The sequence below is a fragment of the Protobothrops mucrosquamatus genome, unplaced genomic scaffold, assembly GCF_001527695.2.
Source record: "Protobothrops mucrosquamatus isolate PMUCROS unplaced genomic scaffold, P.Mucros_1.0 scaffold4398, whole genome shotgun sequence".
In the NCBI taxonomy this organism is placed as follows: Eukaryota; Metazoa; Chordata; class Lepidosauria; order Squamata; family Viperidae; genus Protobothrops; species Protobothrops mucrosquamatus.
This window is the reverse complement of record NW_015390311.1, coordinates 68,604-84,988: the sequence shown is the minus strand read 5'-3', so window position 1 is coordinate 84,988 and position 16,385 is coordinate 68,604. Positions and strand designations below refer to the sequence as shown.

General features: G+C 47.4%; 1 protein-coding gene across 1 annotated transcript in view; it reads left to right on the top strand.

Moving 5' to 3' along the window:
* The window catches only part of ATG2A (autophagy related 2A), a gene marked incomplete at its 5' end in the record, with an annotated part of 59,137 nt that overhangs the window by 24,597 nt on the left and 18,155 nt on the right, over positions 1-16,385 (top strand). The window contains 10 exons of the mRNA XM_029286649.1: positions 1,529-1,689; positions 2,148-2,305; positions 6,840-6,990; positions 7,508-7,698; positions 9,014-9,094; positions 9,303-9,409; positions 10,912-11,004; positions 13,207-13,277; positions 13,890-13,966; positions 15,834-16,004. Coding sequence (XP_029142482.1) covers positions 1,529-1,689; positions 2,148-2,305; positions 6,840-6,990; positions 7,508-7,698; positions 9,014-9,094; positions 9,303-9,409; positions 10,912-11,004; positions 13,207-13,277; positions 13,890-13,966; positions 15,834-16,004 — 1,261 coding nt within the window. The remainder of the gene's footprint in view (positions 1-1,528; positions 1,690-2,147; positions 2,306-6,839; positions 6,991-7,507; positions 7,699-9,013; positions 9,095-9,302; positions 9,410-10,911; positions 11,005-13,206; positions 13,278-13,889; positions 13,967-15,833; positions 16,005-16,385) is intronic.

Here is a 16,385-nt window from a genome sequence, read left to right as displayed (position 1 = left end):
TTTTAATACGCTGTGCACCGCCCTGAGTCCTGCGGGACAAGGGCGGTATATAAATTAAATTATAATAATAATAATAATAATAATAATAATAATAATAATAATAATAATAATCGTGCCATAAATGGGGGGGGGCAAAGCAGAAGGGGGGGAGATGTGCAGGAGGGCAGGAAGACAGGAGATGCCTGAATGGGGGGGTGGTGGGGGGGAATGGCACTGACAGGAACCAGACATGTTAAACCAGATTGATCCAGCCGCATCAAGGACACCTGGCATGAAAAAGAATGCGAAGCCATTGCAGGACGCCGGTCCGACATCAGAGATCGCAGCGGCACGCAATTGGACAGTGAGGATCTGGTCAAGGGGGGAGCGCCACGAAAAGGAGAAAACTTTATAGTCTTTGTGCGGAAAACCATAGATCTAGCCTTGCTTTGTCTGCAACCAGTAATCCTTAGTAAAAGAAAATGTCACTTCAATCAAAGGGAGTCCGGGCCTTCTTTTCCTAGGCACCTAGCTGGGGCAAGCCTGACACCAAATCTTGGTCATGTGATATCTCACTGAATAACCACATTGCTTAGCAATGAATTTGCCAGTCCCCATCGTTGTTTGTAAGTCAAGGACTACCGGTATGTCAGAGTGATGTTCAGGTATCCCTGAGTTATGACCACAATTGAGCCCAAAATTTCTGTTGCTACGTTGAGACAGTTGTTTAGTGAATTTTGCCCCATTTTACGACCTTTCTTGGCACAAATGTTAGGGGAATCACTGCAGTTGTGAAGTTAGTAACACAGTTGCTAAATGAATTTGGTTTCCCCGTTAACTTTGCTTGTCAGAAGGCTGCAAAAGGGGATCACATGACCCCGGGACGCTGCAACCGTCATAAATGTGAGTCAGTTGCTGAGCCTCCGAATTTTGATCACGTGACCGTGGGGATGCTGCAAAGGTTGTAAGTGTGAAAAATGGTCATGTCACTTTTTTCAGTGCCGTTATAACTTTGGTCACTAAACAAACTGTTGTAAGTCAAGAACTACCTCTAATGGTTGTAAGTGTGAATAACGGTCAGGTCACTTTTTTCAACGTTTAGGGCAGGGGTAGGCAACCTTGGCTCTTTTATGACTCTTGGACTTCAACTCCCAGAATTCCTGAGCCAGCATGAGGTAAACTATAGCCCCCTCATGACTGGTGGACTTCAACTCCCAGAATTCCTGAGCCAGCCATGCTGAGGGGAAAGAGAGAGGTTTCCAAGCTGAGCCAGGCTGGCTCAGGAATTCTGGGAGTTGAAGTCCATGAGTCATAAAGTGGCCTAGAGTCTAGACCAGGGGTAGGCCACCTTGGCTCTTTTATGACTCGTGGACTTCAACTCCCAGAATTCCTGAGCCAGCCATGCTGAGGGGAAATGGAAAGGTTTCCAAGCTGAGCCATGCTGGCTCAGGAATTCTGGGAGTTGAAGTCCACCAGTCATAAAAGAGCCAAGGTGGCCTAGCCCTGGTTTAGGACCTTTGCATTCACTCTCTCTTCCTTTCACCCCCAGGATCAATAATGACCTCCTGATGTGGGAGCCCTTCAGCCCGCCCCCGAGCCCCACGGATCCTCCAGGAGGGGCTGGATCAGCATCCCCCTTTGCCTCTGACGGGCTCCCGCCCACCCACTGGCCGGAGAACTTCCAGATGTGCAAGTCAGCCTTTAAGCTGGGTGAGAAACGTCATTTGGGGCAGGGGGAGAAGGAGAGCTGATGGACTTAGGGGAGCCTTCTAGAGGAGGAGGGAGGGAGGGCTGCTATCTGATTGGCTGTGGTCTGGAGGGGAGCTGGATATGGAGGGTTGGCCATCACTGGACAGAACAGAGGTGGAGAGCTGTGGTCCCTTTATGATTTGGGGACTTCGGCTCCCAAAATTCCTGAGCCAGGGAGCTATGGCCGCTTTAAGACTTGTGGACTTCAACTCCCAGAATTCCTAAGCCAAGGAACTATGGCCCCTTTATGATTTGAGGATTTCAACTCCCAGAATTCCTGAGCCAAGGAACTATGGCCCCTTTATGACTTGTGGAGCATGCTGGCCCAGGAATTCTGGGAGCTGAAGTCCACAGGTCAATAAGGGGTCATAGCTCCCCTGGGATAGAAGAAGGTCATTCTCAGTTGCTTGTTCTTGCAGATTCGGACTCCGAGGACGACGATTCCCACTTCTACTCGGCGGACCAGACGGGTGTGCAGCAGAAAAGAGGGGAGCAGAGGAACCCCTTTCCCCTCAGCTGCATCTCTGTCGTGCTCCGGGTGGGCCAGGGACGCATTACAGCGCTCTGCAATGCCAAAGTGAGACACCGCAAGGAGTCAAGTCACTTCTCCCCCAAATGGTCTCTGTTCTGCACACTCTTTGCACGTGCTTGTGCACCTAGACCAGCGGTTCTCAACCTATGGGTCGCGACCCCATTTGGGGTCGATCGACCATTTCATGGGGGTTGCCAAGCAAGGCTGTCCGCCATTTTTTTCCCCTTTTCCGGCGGGTGCCTTACCTCCCTTGGGCTGGGCCAGCTGGTGGTCGGCCTGCTCCATCTCTGCCGCTTGCCAGCTACGCCTCGGCCGGCGCAGGGGGCGGAACCACGCATGCGCGGCGCTCCCGGGCAGGGAAAGTCCTTGACTTACGACCGGTTGGGTAGTCCTCGACTTATGACCGGTTTAGTCCTCGATTTACGACCGGTTTAGTCCTCGACTTACGACCGGTTGGGGGATCGCAGCATTAAAAAGGTTGAGAACCACTGACCTAGACCTCACTGTCCATTTTTTGTCGTTCCTCCCTCCCAGTCTGGCACATTGTTCTGAGGCAATTCATATGAGCACCCTGGGTTAGTGTGTTAGATGGATGGCCGTATGCATTGTTGAAATGACATAATCAAATACAGGGGGTCCTCGACTCACTCCCATAATCGAACCCCCAAATTCTGTTGCTAAGCGAAACATTTGTTAAGTGAGTTTTGCCCCATTTTATGATCTTTCTTGACACAGTTGTTAAGTGAAACACTGCAGTTGTTAAGCTAGTAACACGATTGTTAGATGAATCTGGTTCCCCATTGACTTTGCTTGGCAGAAGGTTGTAAAAGGGGATCATGTGACCCAGGACACTGCAACCATCATAAATATGAACCAGTTGCCAAGTTTCTCAGTTTTGCTCATGTGACCTTGGGGATGCTGCAACGGTCATAAGTGAGAAAAACAGTCACGAGTCTCTTTTTTCAGAGCCTTTGTAACTTTGAACGGTCACTAAACGAACTGTTGTAAGTCAAGGACTGCCTCTAATGGTTGTAAATATAAATAATGGTCAGAAGTCACTTTTTCCAATGCCATTGTAACTTTGAACGGTCACTAAATGGACTGTCGTAAGTGGAGGACTACCTGTACAGGTAGTCCTTGACTTACGACTAGCATTTAGTGACCGTTCAGAGTTACAACAGACCCCCACAGGGTTACTTACAACCAAGTTCTGAAGTTCTGTTGGCTATGGGGCCCCCCCCATGGCCATGTGACCCTATTTCAGGCAGACACTTGGCAACCGGCCCAGTTTGCAGTCACATGATCACATTTTACGATGTTTTTCCCAGTAAGTAAATTGCTGATATTTACTTCTGGTTCTCAGCAAAACTGGCCCAGAGGAAACAATGGGTTCGCTTAATGACCACGTTGTTCACTTAATGACTGTTCCAAAAAAGGTAATATAATGCGCAGGCACCATTAGTAAGTCGAGGAGTAGCTGTTTAAAATTAGCCACTTTTTTAAAAAATCATATTAACTTAATAATAATAATAATAATAATAATAATGATAATGATAATGATAAAGTTGGAAGGGACTTTGGAGGTCATCTAGTCCAACCCCCTGCTCAGGCAGGAAACCCTATACCATTTTGGACAAATGGCTGTCCAGTTTCTTCTGAAAAACTTCCAGTGTTGGTGCATTCACCGCTTCTGGAGGCAGGTTGTTCCACCGGTTAATTGTTCTCACTGTCAGGAAGTTTCTCCTTAGTTCTAGGTTGCTTCTCTCTTTGGTTAGCTTCCACCCGTTGCTCCTTGTCCTGCCTTCAGGCGCTTTGGAAAATAGCTTGACTCCCTCTTCTTTGTGGCAGCCCCTGAGATATTGGAATACTGCTATCATGTCCCCCCTCGTCCTTCTCTTTGTTAAACTAGACATACCCAATTCCAGCAACCGTTCCTTATATGTTTTAGCCTCCAGTTCCCTAATCATCTTTGTTGCTCTTCTCTGTACTCTTTCTAGAGTCTCAACATCTTTTTTACATCGTGGTGACCAAAACTGGATGCAGTATTCCAAGTGTGGCCTTACCAAGGCATTGTAAAGTGGTATTAACACTTCACGTGATCTTGATTCTATCCCTCTGTTAATGCAGCCTAGCACTGTGTTGACTTTTTTGGCAGCTGCAGCACACTGCTGGCTCATATTTAAATGATTGTCCACTAGGACTCCGAGATCCCTCTCACAGTTACTACTATTGAGCAAGGTACCCCCTATACTATACCTGTACATTTGGTTTTTCTTGCCTAAATGTAGAACCTTACTTTTCTCATCATTGAATTTCATTTTGTTAGATAGCGCCCAGTGTTCAAGTCTGTCCAGGTCCTCCTGTATCCTAAGCCTGTCTTCTGGAGTGTTGGCTATTCCTGCCAGCTTGGTGTCGTCGGCAAATTTGATGAGTTCTCCATCTATCCCCTCGTCCAAATCATTGATGAAGATGTTGAAGAACACTGGGCCCAGAACAGAGCCCTGGGGCACCCCACTACACACTTCCCTCCATGTAGATGCGGTTCCATTCCAACTTGTACCAAGAAACTCTGGCAGGCTTTCTTGCAGGAACTAGTTGCTCCCAACTCAAAGAGAAAGGAGGGTAGATATTTTAAATTTAATTCCGTGTTTCCCCAAAAATAAGATTCGGTCTTGTATTAATTTTTCCTCCAAAAGACGCATTAGGGTTTACTTTCCGGTTAGGTCTTCTTTTCAGGAAAATACTAAATGTGTCTGTCTGTGGCTGACGATATTAACTGGGTCTTATTTTGGGGGTAAGGCTTATATTACAAGGAGAGTTCTGAAAAGTCATGCTAGAGCTTATTTTCTGGTTGGGTCTTATTTTCAGGGAAATAAGTTTTTGCAGCGTGGCCGTGGCATCCAGAAGACAAAATTTTAAGCCCTTTCAGCCTGGCATGTCTGTTGGGAAGGGAGCTTTTAAAAAAGAGTAGAAATTGTTCCCTTTTAGCAAAAATGTGATTGGATCCCCTTGAGAAAGAGATGAGAATTATAACACTTTCTAAGCCAGATTCTTACTAGCTTACAGGTTGTCCTCAACTTACAACAATCAATGCTCTTGGTTGAATCATTTGTGGCCTGCTGTTCTGTTGTGCTTGGTTTATGGTCCAGTGTCTATTACAGATAGTCCTCGACTTACTACAGTTCATTTAGTGACCGTTCAAAGTTACTACAGTACTGAAAAAAGTGACATGACTGTTTTTCAGAGTTATGACCTTTGCAGCATCCCCACAATCATGTGATCAAAATTCAGATGTTTGGCAACCGGTTCATCTTTATCACTGTTTCAGTGTCCCAGGGTCATTTGATCAGTTTTTGTGACCTTCTTTACAAGCAAAGTCCATGGGGGAATCCAGATTCACTTAACAACTGTGTTACTAAAGTAACAACTGCAGTGAATCATTTAACAACTGTAGCAAGAAAGATCGTAAGATGGGGCAAAACTCACTTAACACATGTCTCACTGAACAATAGAAATGTTGGGCTCAATTGTGGTCATAAGTCGAGGACTATCTGTAGGTGCCCCTAGATACTGACAATGGGATGGTGGCATATTAAGGGAACTAGTAAAAAGGGGCTTGGGGACACCAGGTTTTTCTAGAAGCTGTCAAACATCCTTTTCAGTCTTGATCCCTCACAGGAGATTTTTTTAATAAACTGGACAACCATTTGTCCAGAATGGTAGGGATCCGTTGCCTGAGCATTGGGTTGGACTAGATGACCTCCAAAGTCCCTTCCCACTCTGTTATTCTGTATTCTTGTCTGTCCAAGCAAGCACATGGATCACCAATTTTGGTCAAAAAGATGTTTAAACCTTGGAAACAGTTCAGAGAAAAGCAACTAAAATGATACTAATGAGACTAAAACATATGAAGAACGGCTGCAGGAGTTGGGTTTGGCTAGTCTAAAGAAAAGAAGAAACGGGGGCAACATGATAGCAGTCTTCCAGTATTTGAGGGGCTGCCACAAAGAAGAGGGGGTCACGTTATTCTCCAAAGCACCAGAGGGCAGGACACGAAACAATGGATGGAAATTGAAAAAAGAGAGAAGCAACCTGGAATTAAGGAGAAACTTCCTAACAGTGAGGACAATTAACCAACGGAACAGCTTGCCTCCAGAAATCGTGGGCGCTCCATCACTGGAGATCTTTAAGAAGAGATTAGACAATCACTTGTCTGAAATGGTATAGATTCTTCTGCTTGAGCAGGGGGCTGGACTAGAAGACCTCCAAGGTCTCTTCCAGCTCTATTCTATTCTGTCCACGTAGGAAGAAGTGCCCAAGCTTCCTTTTAATTTATGTGTTACTCAAACAACTAGATGTGTTTACAGCTTAGACCAGGGGTGTCAAAACTGCCGGCCCGGGGGCCGGACGCATCATCCGGAAGCCACACCCACCCCATTGCCAGCAATGGCAAAACCGTCCCGATATGTTGCGCAACGTCACGTAACGTCGTGAGTTTGACATGTCTGGCTTAGACCTTTCCTGGTTCTCAGCTGCCTTCACTTAACCCAAGATTCAGTTCTTCCCTTCGTCTCTGCAGGGCGAAGGAGGCAAGAAGCTGGAAGCCGCTCATGGGGAACTCGTCCTGGATGTGGAGAACGGAAGCCTCTTCAGTGTTTCTCACTACAAAGGCCGTGAGGACATTGGCTACTTCTGCATTGAAGCTGAGAAGGTGGCCCTTTATCACAAAGGTCGGGATCCAGCTGTGGTGCCAGGATGTGTGAATGTGGAGGCAATAGGTTCAGTTGAATTGTCCTGTAGAACAACTATTTAAGAGGGGGAGGACTTCAATTCCCAGTAATCCCCAGCCAGCATGCGATTTCCTGCTGGCTTCCCCATTGATTTTGGCTGTCGAAACCAGCAAAAAAGTTGCCTCGCCTAATTACCGTGGGAATTGGTTAATGACAGCAACTATGATTGCCGCGATTGCCATCATTAAGCGATGCAGTCCTGCTTTGTGAACACATTGCTTATGGATGGAAATTCTGATCCCAGTTTCTGTTGTACATTGAGGACTGTGTATTTCCTGTTTTGGGAAACGCATCTGACATTTTTGTCCGACTATACCCTTGTTGCTTCCTCTTCTGCTGATTTTTGGGGTGGGGGAGACAGAAAATGGGATTGGGAAGGGATGAAGACCACAGCAGGTTACGGACCTCTCAGCATGTTAATCCACGATGCTTTCTCTCTTCTCCCCCCGCCCCCCAGCTGTTGTGGAGGACTACCTTACAGCTGAGCACCTGGAGATTCCCAATTTCCTGCCCCCCGATGGGCTACACCCCACCATCTACGCCTCCCAAGAGGGCTCCATCAACTGGCCTCTGGGGGCCAAGAAGGATGTTGTCAAGATGTTGTCTGTGGCCATCAAGATCAACCTGGATTTGGAGAAGAACATAAAGGTGTCTTAGCTAATGGGGGTTGTTGCTGACTGCAGTGGTTCTCAACCTTCCTGAAGTTGGGTGGACTTCAACTCTCAGAATTCCCCAGCCAGCAAGGCTGCTTCCCCCCTCCATGGTGACATGACCGTATTTTGAGCACTCGGGCAAATGCCCATAGCATGGGTTTGATTAATGACCGTTGCAAAAATGTCATAAAATCAGGCATGGTTATGTGGGTGACTCATTTTATGACTGTCCTGGTTTACAACTGCAATTGCCAGCCTCAATTACAATCATAGGTTGCAGACTATCTGTATTTCCATTTTTTATTTCTTTTGACAGGCTTATTTGTTAAAATCGCTCTTAGAGCAATATTGATTTATTATTTATATCCCAACTTATTTTGACAAATAATTCAAGGCAGTGACCGTATCCCACACACCTTCCTCCTCCAATTTTTCCCCGCAACAACAATCCTGTGAGGTGGGCTGGGCTGAAAGGCAGTGACTGGCCCAAAGTCACCCAGCAGCTTTCGTACCTAAGACAGGACTAGAACTCAGCATCTCCTGGTGATTGGCCCAGAGTCACCCAGCCGGCTTTCATGGCTAAGGCGGGACTAGAACTCTCTGTCTCCTGGTGATTCGCCCAAAGTCACCCAACTGGCTTTCATATGTAAATCAGAATTAGAACTCCCAGTCTCCTGGTGATTCGCCCAAAGTCACCTAGCTGGCTTTCGTGGCTAAGACGGGACTAGAACTGTCCATCTTCTGGTGATTGGCCTAAAGCGCAGGTGTCAAACTTGCAATGTCACGTGTCGTGGCGTAGCGTGACTTTTTTCCCATTGCCGGCAATGGGGTGGGCGTGGTTTTGGCATGACGCATCTGGCCCATGGGCCGGCAGTTTCACACCCCTGGCCTAAAGTCGCCCAGCTGGCTTTCATAACGTAAGTCAGGGCTAGAACTCACCATCTCCTGGTGATTGGCTCAAAGTCACGCAGTTGGCTTTTGTGCCTAATGCAGGACTAGAACTCACTATCTCCTGCTTTTCTAGCTCGGTGCCTTCCCCACGTAGAGCAAACTGGCTCTCCCACGAACCATTTCTGCAAGCCCCAGGCCCCATTTTGGTAACATTTCTCAGTCCCAGAAGACTGAAACCGGCTTCCATAGACCCAGAAAGATCTCCTGAATCCTACCTTGTGAAGAGTTGATTCCTGAGCAAGATCTCTCTCTGGCGTATTATTAGAAGGGCTCTCTTGGAGTCCTGGGCCGAGGAAGGCCCAGCGCCCAGTGAGAAGAAGCATACAGATGGTGACCCACATTTTCCTTCCGAGTTGCAGGAGTTCCTGGTGACGCTGCGCCTTGAGGGCGCCACCATACGGCACCGCATGGCGCTGGCCCACCAGAGCTGGTACACGCAGGTGAGGCCGGATCTCCCAGAGAAGGTTGGCTGCTTTCAGGTTAGAGGTGGAGCTGGGGAAGAGCCGGGGGGGTCCGAGCAGCATCTGGGAGCAGCCCCTTTCTCTATCCTCTCTTAGACTGGCCTGAGCTTAACTCCCGGGCGCTGGAGAGCCAGCAGGACTCCGGGGCTCTGGGTTCATGTCTCACGGCCGTGTCTCCTTCTGCCAGTTGATCGACTTCCTGGATGTTCCGGACGACCCCATCCTGGGCTTCGTGCCCCCCGCCATCATCACCATTTTGCACACCCACCTCTTCAACTGTGCCATGGATTACAGGTGCCGGTATTGGAAGTTGGGTTTGTTTGAGCTGGCCATCAGCTGTTTCGGTCAGTCCTGCCTGGGGAAAGAGGCTGGAGCTTCCTGGTTGCGTTCCCACAACACGCTAAACCCCGGTTAAACAAAGAGCAGAGAACCTACACCGAGGGCCCCACCCTCCTGGCTATGTATGGTTAACAGGCCAGATGGCTTGCTTTCCATGTCCTCCAATTAGATACAAAATGGGTGATTTTAAAGTGATTTTCATTTTTTTTTTCAATTGTTTTTAATGTTTTTATTGTTTTAAAGTGTTTTTAGGGTTTTCATTGTGATATATGTTTTTGAATTGTGAGCCGCCCTGAGTCCTTTGCTGAGATGGAGGGCCACAGAAATAAAATAAATCAAACATCCTGTTCTCCAGTGAAGAAACTAACTATAGCTAGTCCTTGACTTACAACCATTCATTTAATGACTGAGGTTACAACGGCCCTGAAAGAAGTGACCTATGACCCTTTTCCACATTTACGACCGTTGCAGCATCCTCAGGGGGGTCACCTGATCAACATTTGGGCACTTGGCAATTGATCCATACTTAACGACAGTCGCAGTGTCTCCTGGGGTCATGTGATCCCCCTTTTGTGACCTTCTGACAAGCAAAGTCAGTGGGGGGAAGCCAGATTCACTTAACAACCATGTTGTTCACTTAATAACTGCAACGATTCACTTAGCAAGGAAGGTCATAAAATGAGTCAAAACTCACTTAGCAATTGTCTTGCTTCACAATGGAAATGTTGGGCACAATTGTCGTAAATCGAGGACTACCTGTATTGGTCTGGCTCCTATCAAGTGCCAAGAGAAAAGACTGGGCTTTTCTAACAAAATGGGTCCCCAGTGATTCAGATTTCAGTTCAGACAGTGGTGTTGTGAGGATCCCGCTATTATGGATAGATCCACGGGTGGCGCTACAGGATCATATGGGATTGTCTGAGATGGTCTAAGAGGTTCCCCTGCTTGAGCTGGGGGCTGGACTAGAAGACCTCCAAGGTCCCTCTATTCTATTCTGTCAGCTGACTCAGAATGAGGAGAACCCAACCAGGCTAAGGAGAGATGTCCCGGTTTATATAGGTAGCCCTCGACTTCCTCGCAATAGGGACCAGAATTCTGGTCATTGCGGTCGTAAGTTGAGATGCCACTTAAATGGATCTGATTTTTCAACCAGCTGTTAAGCGGATCTCATGGTGGGCAGTCTATCCCAAATGGGCATTTTTTGGCTGTTTGGCTGTAAGTTGAGGGACTACCTGTATTTGTTTTCATTCCAGACTCTTTCCGCCCACCACTGGAGTTTTGGGGTGACCGATAATGAGGGGGTGCTGGGCCGTGACCTCCCCATCTCCACAGTTTCTCAATCTTTGGAACTTTAAGAGGTGTGGACTTCAATTCTGGGAGTTGAAGTCCACACCTCTTAAAGTTCCAAAGATTGAGATATGTTGCACCAAGGCTGACCTCCATCTTCTCCTTCACAGGCCTCTCTACTTGCCCCTCCGGGTCCTCATCACAGCAGAGACCTTCACCCTCTCCAGTAACATCATTGTGGACACCTCGGTCTTCCTCCTTCGGTGGGTTCTGGGGCTGGAGCCCTCCAAATCTCTTGGGGAGAGTGGAACATATGGGTCTCCAGGAAGCCATGCCTGGAAAAACTCCTGCAGAGAGGGAGATTTTTATCCAAGGAGGCAGGGAGCCATCTGCACCTTTCCTCCCCTTTGTGGAGAAGTTCAAAATCTGCTTCCATGCCAGGAAAGGTGCATTGGATCCAGAATGGGTGCGCCTGTTGTACCTGTCGGCATGCTGCACCTGTTGGATTCTGCATTTATTTCCTTTCCCCCAAGACTTGAGAGATTTATCTTACTTCCCTCATTGGATTCTCAATACTCTGCAACAGATGGGTGTCGAATAGATTTAACGGATAAATAAAAAGACAGGCGGTGCTCAACTTAACAACAGTTCATTTAGTGACCATTTCCTTTTAGCAAAAATGTGTTTTGATCTCCTTGAGAAAGAAATGACACTTTCTAAGCCAGATTCTTAACCTACAGCCAGTCCTCAACATATAAGAGTTTGTTTAGTGAGCATTCAAAGTTAACAGTGACACTGAAAAAAGGGACTTATGGCTGTTTTTCATACTTACGACTGTTGCAGCACCCCCATGGTCATGTGATCAAAATTCAGACGCTTGGTAGCTGGTTCATATTTATGACGGTCACAGTGTCCCGGGGTCAGGTGATCCCCTTTTGCGACCTGACAAGCAAGTCAAGAGGAAAGCCAGATTCACTTTACAATTGTGTTGCTAACTTAACAAATGCAGTGATTCGCTTAACAACTGTGGCAAGGAAGGTCGTAAAATGGGGCAAAACTCACTGAACAACTTGTCCCACTTAGCAAAAAAAGCAGAAATTTTGGGCTCAATTGTGGTTGTAAGTCAAAGTTTACAATAAACCTATTTTATTGTAAGGGTAAACTAAGAGAATCTTATAGATCTGAAAATATAAACTTCCCACTGTCACTTTTAACCTAGGTCCTTCCTAAGTGTCTTCCTCTGACCCAGGGCTCCTGCCTCTCTTATCAGTTCATTTCCTAGGCAGCTTCTTTTTCCTTCATCCCCTCCCCCATGCCATTACAAGTAGTCCTCAACTTATGACCACAATGGAGTCCAGTATTTCTATTGTTAAGTTAGACATTTGTTAAATGAGCTTTGCCCCATTTTAGAAACTTCTCTTGCCACAATTGTTAAGCAAATTGCTGCAGTTGCTAATTTAGTAACATGCTTGTCAGAAAGTCATAAAAGGGGATCATGTGACCCAGGGACTCTGTAACGGTCGTAAATATGAGTCAGTTGCCAAGTGCCTGAATTTTGATCATATGATCTTGGGGATGGCTGCAACAGTTACAACTGTGCAAAATGGTCATAAGTCACTTTTTTCAGTGCCGTTGTAACTTTGAACAGTCACTAAATGAACTGTTGTAAGTCGAGGACAACCTGTATAGAGGCTGAGAGGTTCGGTCAGTCCGATTCATGGATTCATGCCATGGATATCTGTTTCCAGCGTTCCTCCTCCCAACTCCCCTGATTTATTGGTGCCGTTTCCATCAGCTCCATCCAGCATGGCAGGCACTGGACAAGCAGAGTGGGAGCTTCCACGCAAGATGCTGAGGCCATAAAAAAGAGTGCAGAGAAGAGCAACAAACATGATTAGGGGACTGGAGGCTAAATTGTACGATAAATGGTTCTGGGAACTGGGTATGTTTAACGAAGAAAAGGATTAGGGGGACATCATAACAGTCTTCCAATATTTGAGGGGCTGCCCCAAAGAAGAGGGAGTCAAGCTATTCTCCAAAGCACCAGTAGGCAGGACAAGAAGCAACGGATGGAAATTAATCAAGGAGAGAAGCAACCTGGAATTGAGGAGAAATGTCCTGACAGTGAGAACAATTAATCAGTGGAATGGCTTGCCTTCAGAAGTTGTGGGTGCTCCATGACTGGAGGTTTTCAAGAAGAGATTGGACAACCATTTGGTACAGGGTGTCTTGATTGAGCAGGCAGTTGGACTAGAAGAAGGGACCTCCAAGGTCCCTTCCAACTCTGATTCTGTGATTCTGAGTCTCCCTTTCCTGTTGTCTCCACACCAGCCAGGTAGTGGACCCACCCCTTCTCTCTCCTCCCCAGAACAGATTCCTTCCCACGTTCAGCGATGTGTGGAGAAGGTGATCCTTGTGTCTGTCGGAAGAGCGGATTCTAACCAGCCTGCTTGTTCTCCACCTAGGTTCATTTTGGATAACTCCACTCTGTTCCTCTCCAACAAATGTGAAGCAGAGACCGGTGACCTGAATAAAGGTAACCCCCTTATCTCCCCCTGCCCCATGCCTGCGATGGGGATTTTCTTGGGCAAACGGGCATCTCGTGAAAAAAGGTTGGTTGCAGTCAGCCTTAAAACAGGGGAGATGGCTCAGCCCAGGCGACTTTGCATTTTGAATATTATTTTTACTCTTGTTACGTTTTTATTACAGTCCCCAAAGTCTTAGAGTTATGATTTTCCCAGTTTCCAGCAAAAAAATGCCCATTGCAGACAAGGAATTTGCTTAAATTCTACAGCAGGAAATATTCAACCTTGGCAACTTTTAAGATTTGTGGACTTCGACTCCCAGAATTCCCCAGCCGGCATGGCCTGCTGGGGAATTCTGGGAGTTGAAGTCCACAAATCTTAAAAGTTGCCAAGGTTAGACCACGACTGATCTACAAAGTTGGCTTAAAAACCACTGCAAAAAGGGTCATAAAATGGGGCGCAATCATGGTGACCTTTTATTGACTGCCATTTACGATCGTAATTCTGGGCTCACTTTAACTGTCATAAGCCAAGGACTGCCTGCAGACTGGAAATTCCAGGACTTACAGGTCTTCTTCCATCATGTTTCTTACTTACTAAGTTCCACTTTTCTCTCGGCCTAGATTATGTTTGCGTGGTGGAAATGGATCTCCTGGAACTGGTCATCACGACGTGGAAAGGAGACATAACTGGGAAACTGGTGGGTTCCTCGGGGCTGTATCTCCAAGGCTGGGCCCCTGGGCTCCAGGGGTACCTTGCTTGGCTCTGTCTCCCCGATATTTTTCCTTCTTCAATTCTTTAATTTAAAAAAATGGGAAACTTGCAGATAGCCAGGCAAAGCATTGGCTTCAGGCTTATTATTAAGTCAAGCTTTATTGATTTATTCTCCAAAGCATCGGAGGACAAAGCAGGAAGTAAAGGGTGGAAGCTTGTTAAAGAGCGATCCAACCGAGAATAAAAGAGAGATTTCCTCACTGAGAACAATTATTCTTGTCTCCTGAGGTGGTACATGCTCCATCACTGGAGGTTTTCAAAAATAGATTAAAGAATTGTTTGACCAAGATAGGATTAGCACTTATATACTGCTTCATACTGCTTTACAGCTCTCTTTAAGTGGGTTACAGATGGTATATGGCAGTGGTTCTCAACCTGTGGGTCGGGACCCCATTTGGGGTCGATCGACCATTTCACAGGGGTCGCCAAGCAAGGCTGTCCGCCATTTTTTTTGTCCGCCATTTTTTCCCCCTTTTCCGGCGGGTGCCTTACCTCCCTTGGGCTGGGCCAGCTGGTGGTCGGCCTGCTCCGTCTCTGCCGCTTGCCAGCTATGCCTCGGCCGGCGCAGGGGGCGGAACCACGCATGCGCGGCGCTCCCGGGCAGGGAAAGTCCTCGACTTACGATCGGTTGGGTAGTCCTCGACTTATGACCGGTTTAGTCCTCGACTTACGACCGGTTGGGGGTCGCGGCATTAAAAAGGTTGAGAACCACTGGTATATGGTCTCCTGCCTTGAGCAGGGGGTTGGACTAGAAGACCATCAAGGTCCCACCCAACCCTGTGGGTTTCACCAACTCAAAAGATTGAAAGACGCAGATGATGTTCAACACCCCCGCCAGCAGGAGAACGAAGTTCAGTGTGAATTATTAAATGTCCAACTCTGAAAATGGGTATTTTGTCACAGATGAGACTGCTGGGGCTGTCTTGAATGTATTTTCAATCTTCCTCTTCTGGGCACTGACTTGAGGAAATGCCACTTGGCAGGGACCGAAGGGATAAAGTTCATGTGCCTTTGGGCTCATGCTGCCCAGCGCTGCCCACATACCGTAGACAGAAGGAGAATTCTCCCAGGGCAGCTGGCCACATTTCAGCTTCTGTTCATGCAATGGGCTGAGCTGGGCTCCTGAAAGCAGCCATTTTCTGGAGATATAAATGAACTGGTTGGATTTGCATGATTCCCTAAGCTTCAGCTTGGAGTGAGGTGGCAAAACTAGCTTAGATAGCCTATTGCAAGAATGTAGCTGCTCAGTTTCCACTAACCTGGTTGAACTTGGTTTTTCAAAATACAGCTGGTTGGCGAGAAACACATCTGATGGGTCCACCCCCTAGTGCAGTGTTTCTCAACCTTAGCAGCTTGAAAACGTGTGGACTTCAACTTCCAAATTCCCTAACCAGCATGCTTTAAGATGGTGGAAAACTCCCAGAATTCCCTAATCAGCATCCTTTCAGATGGGTGGACTTCAACTCCCAGAATTCCACAGCCAGCATGCTTCAAAATGGGTGGACTTTGACTCCCAGAATTCCCCAAGCAGCATGACTTAAGAGGAGTGACCTTCAACTCCCAGAATTCCCCAATCGGCACACTTTAAGTGTGTGAACTTCGACACCCAGAATTCCCCAGCCAGCATACTTTAGGGTGCCTGGAATTCTGGGAATTGAAGTCCAATCTTCAAGTTTCCAAGGACGAGCAACACTGTCTTAGTGTATGATGGAAATCTGGTGGTCCCTGCAGTAAATGTTGGGGGTCCTCTTGACTCGCTCTGTGTGTCTCTCTCTCTCCTCCCCATGGTGCAGACCCGGCCCCTCTTTGAGTTACGCTGCTCCAACAACGTGGTCCACATCCACACGTGCGCTGACTCTTGCGCAGCCCTTGCCAACCTCATCCAGTACGTGGTCAACAACGGGGACCTGCACCCGCCACCTCGGCACGACAGCCCCACTGAGATTGCGGGGCAGAAGGTGCAGGTAAGTCGAAGGGGGGGAGGGGGGACTCTGACCCTGACCCTTCCCTCTCTTGGTGGTAGACGTAGTCCTCAACATACGACCGCAATTGGGGCCAGAATTTTTCTTGCTAAGCCAAGACGGTTGTTAAGTAAGTCGCGCCCGATCTTACGATCTTTTTTGCCATGGTGGTTCAGCAAATCACGGCAGTTGTTAAGTGAATCATTTAGTCATTAAGTGAACCTGGCTTCTTTCATTGATTTTCCTTGTCAGACGGTGGCTGGGAAGGTTGCAAATGGTAATCACGTGACCTGGGATGCTGCCGCCGTCATAATCACATAGCCAGTTGCCAGGCACCTAACCATGCGGATGCTGCAGTGGTCATAAACGTGAGGCTCCCAAGTC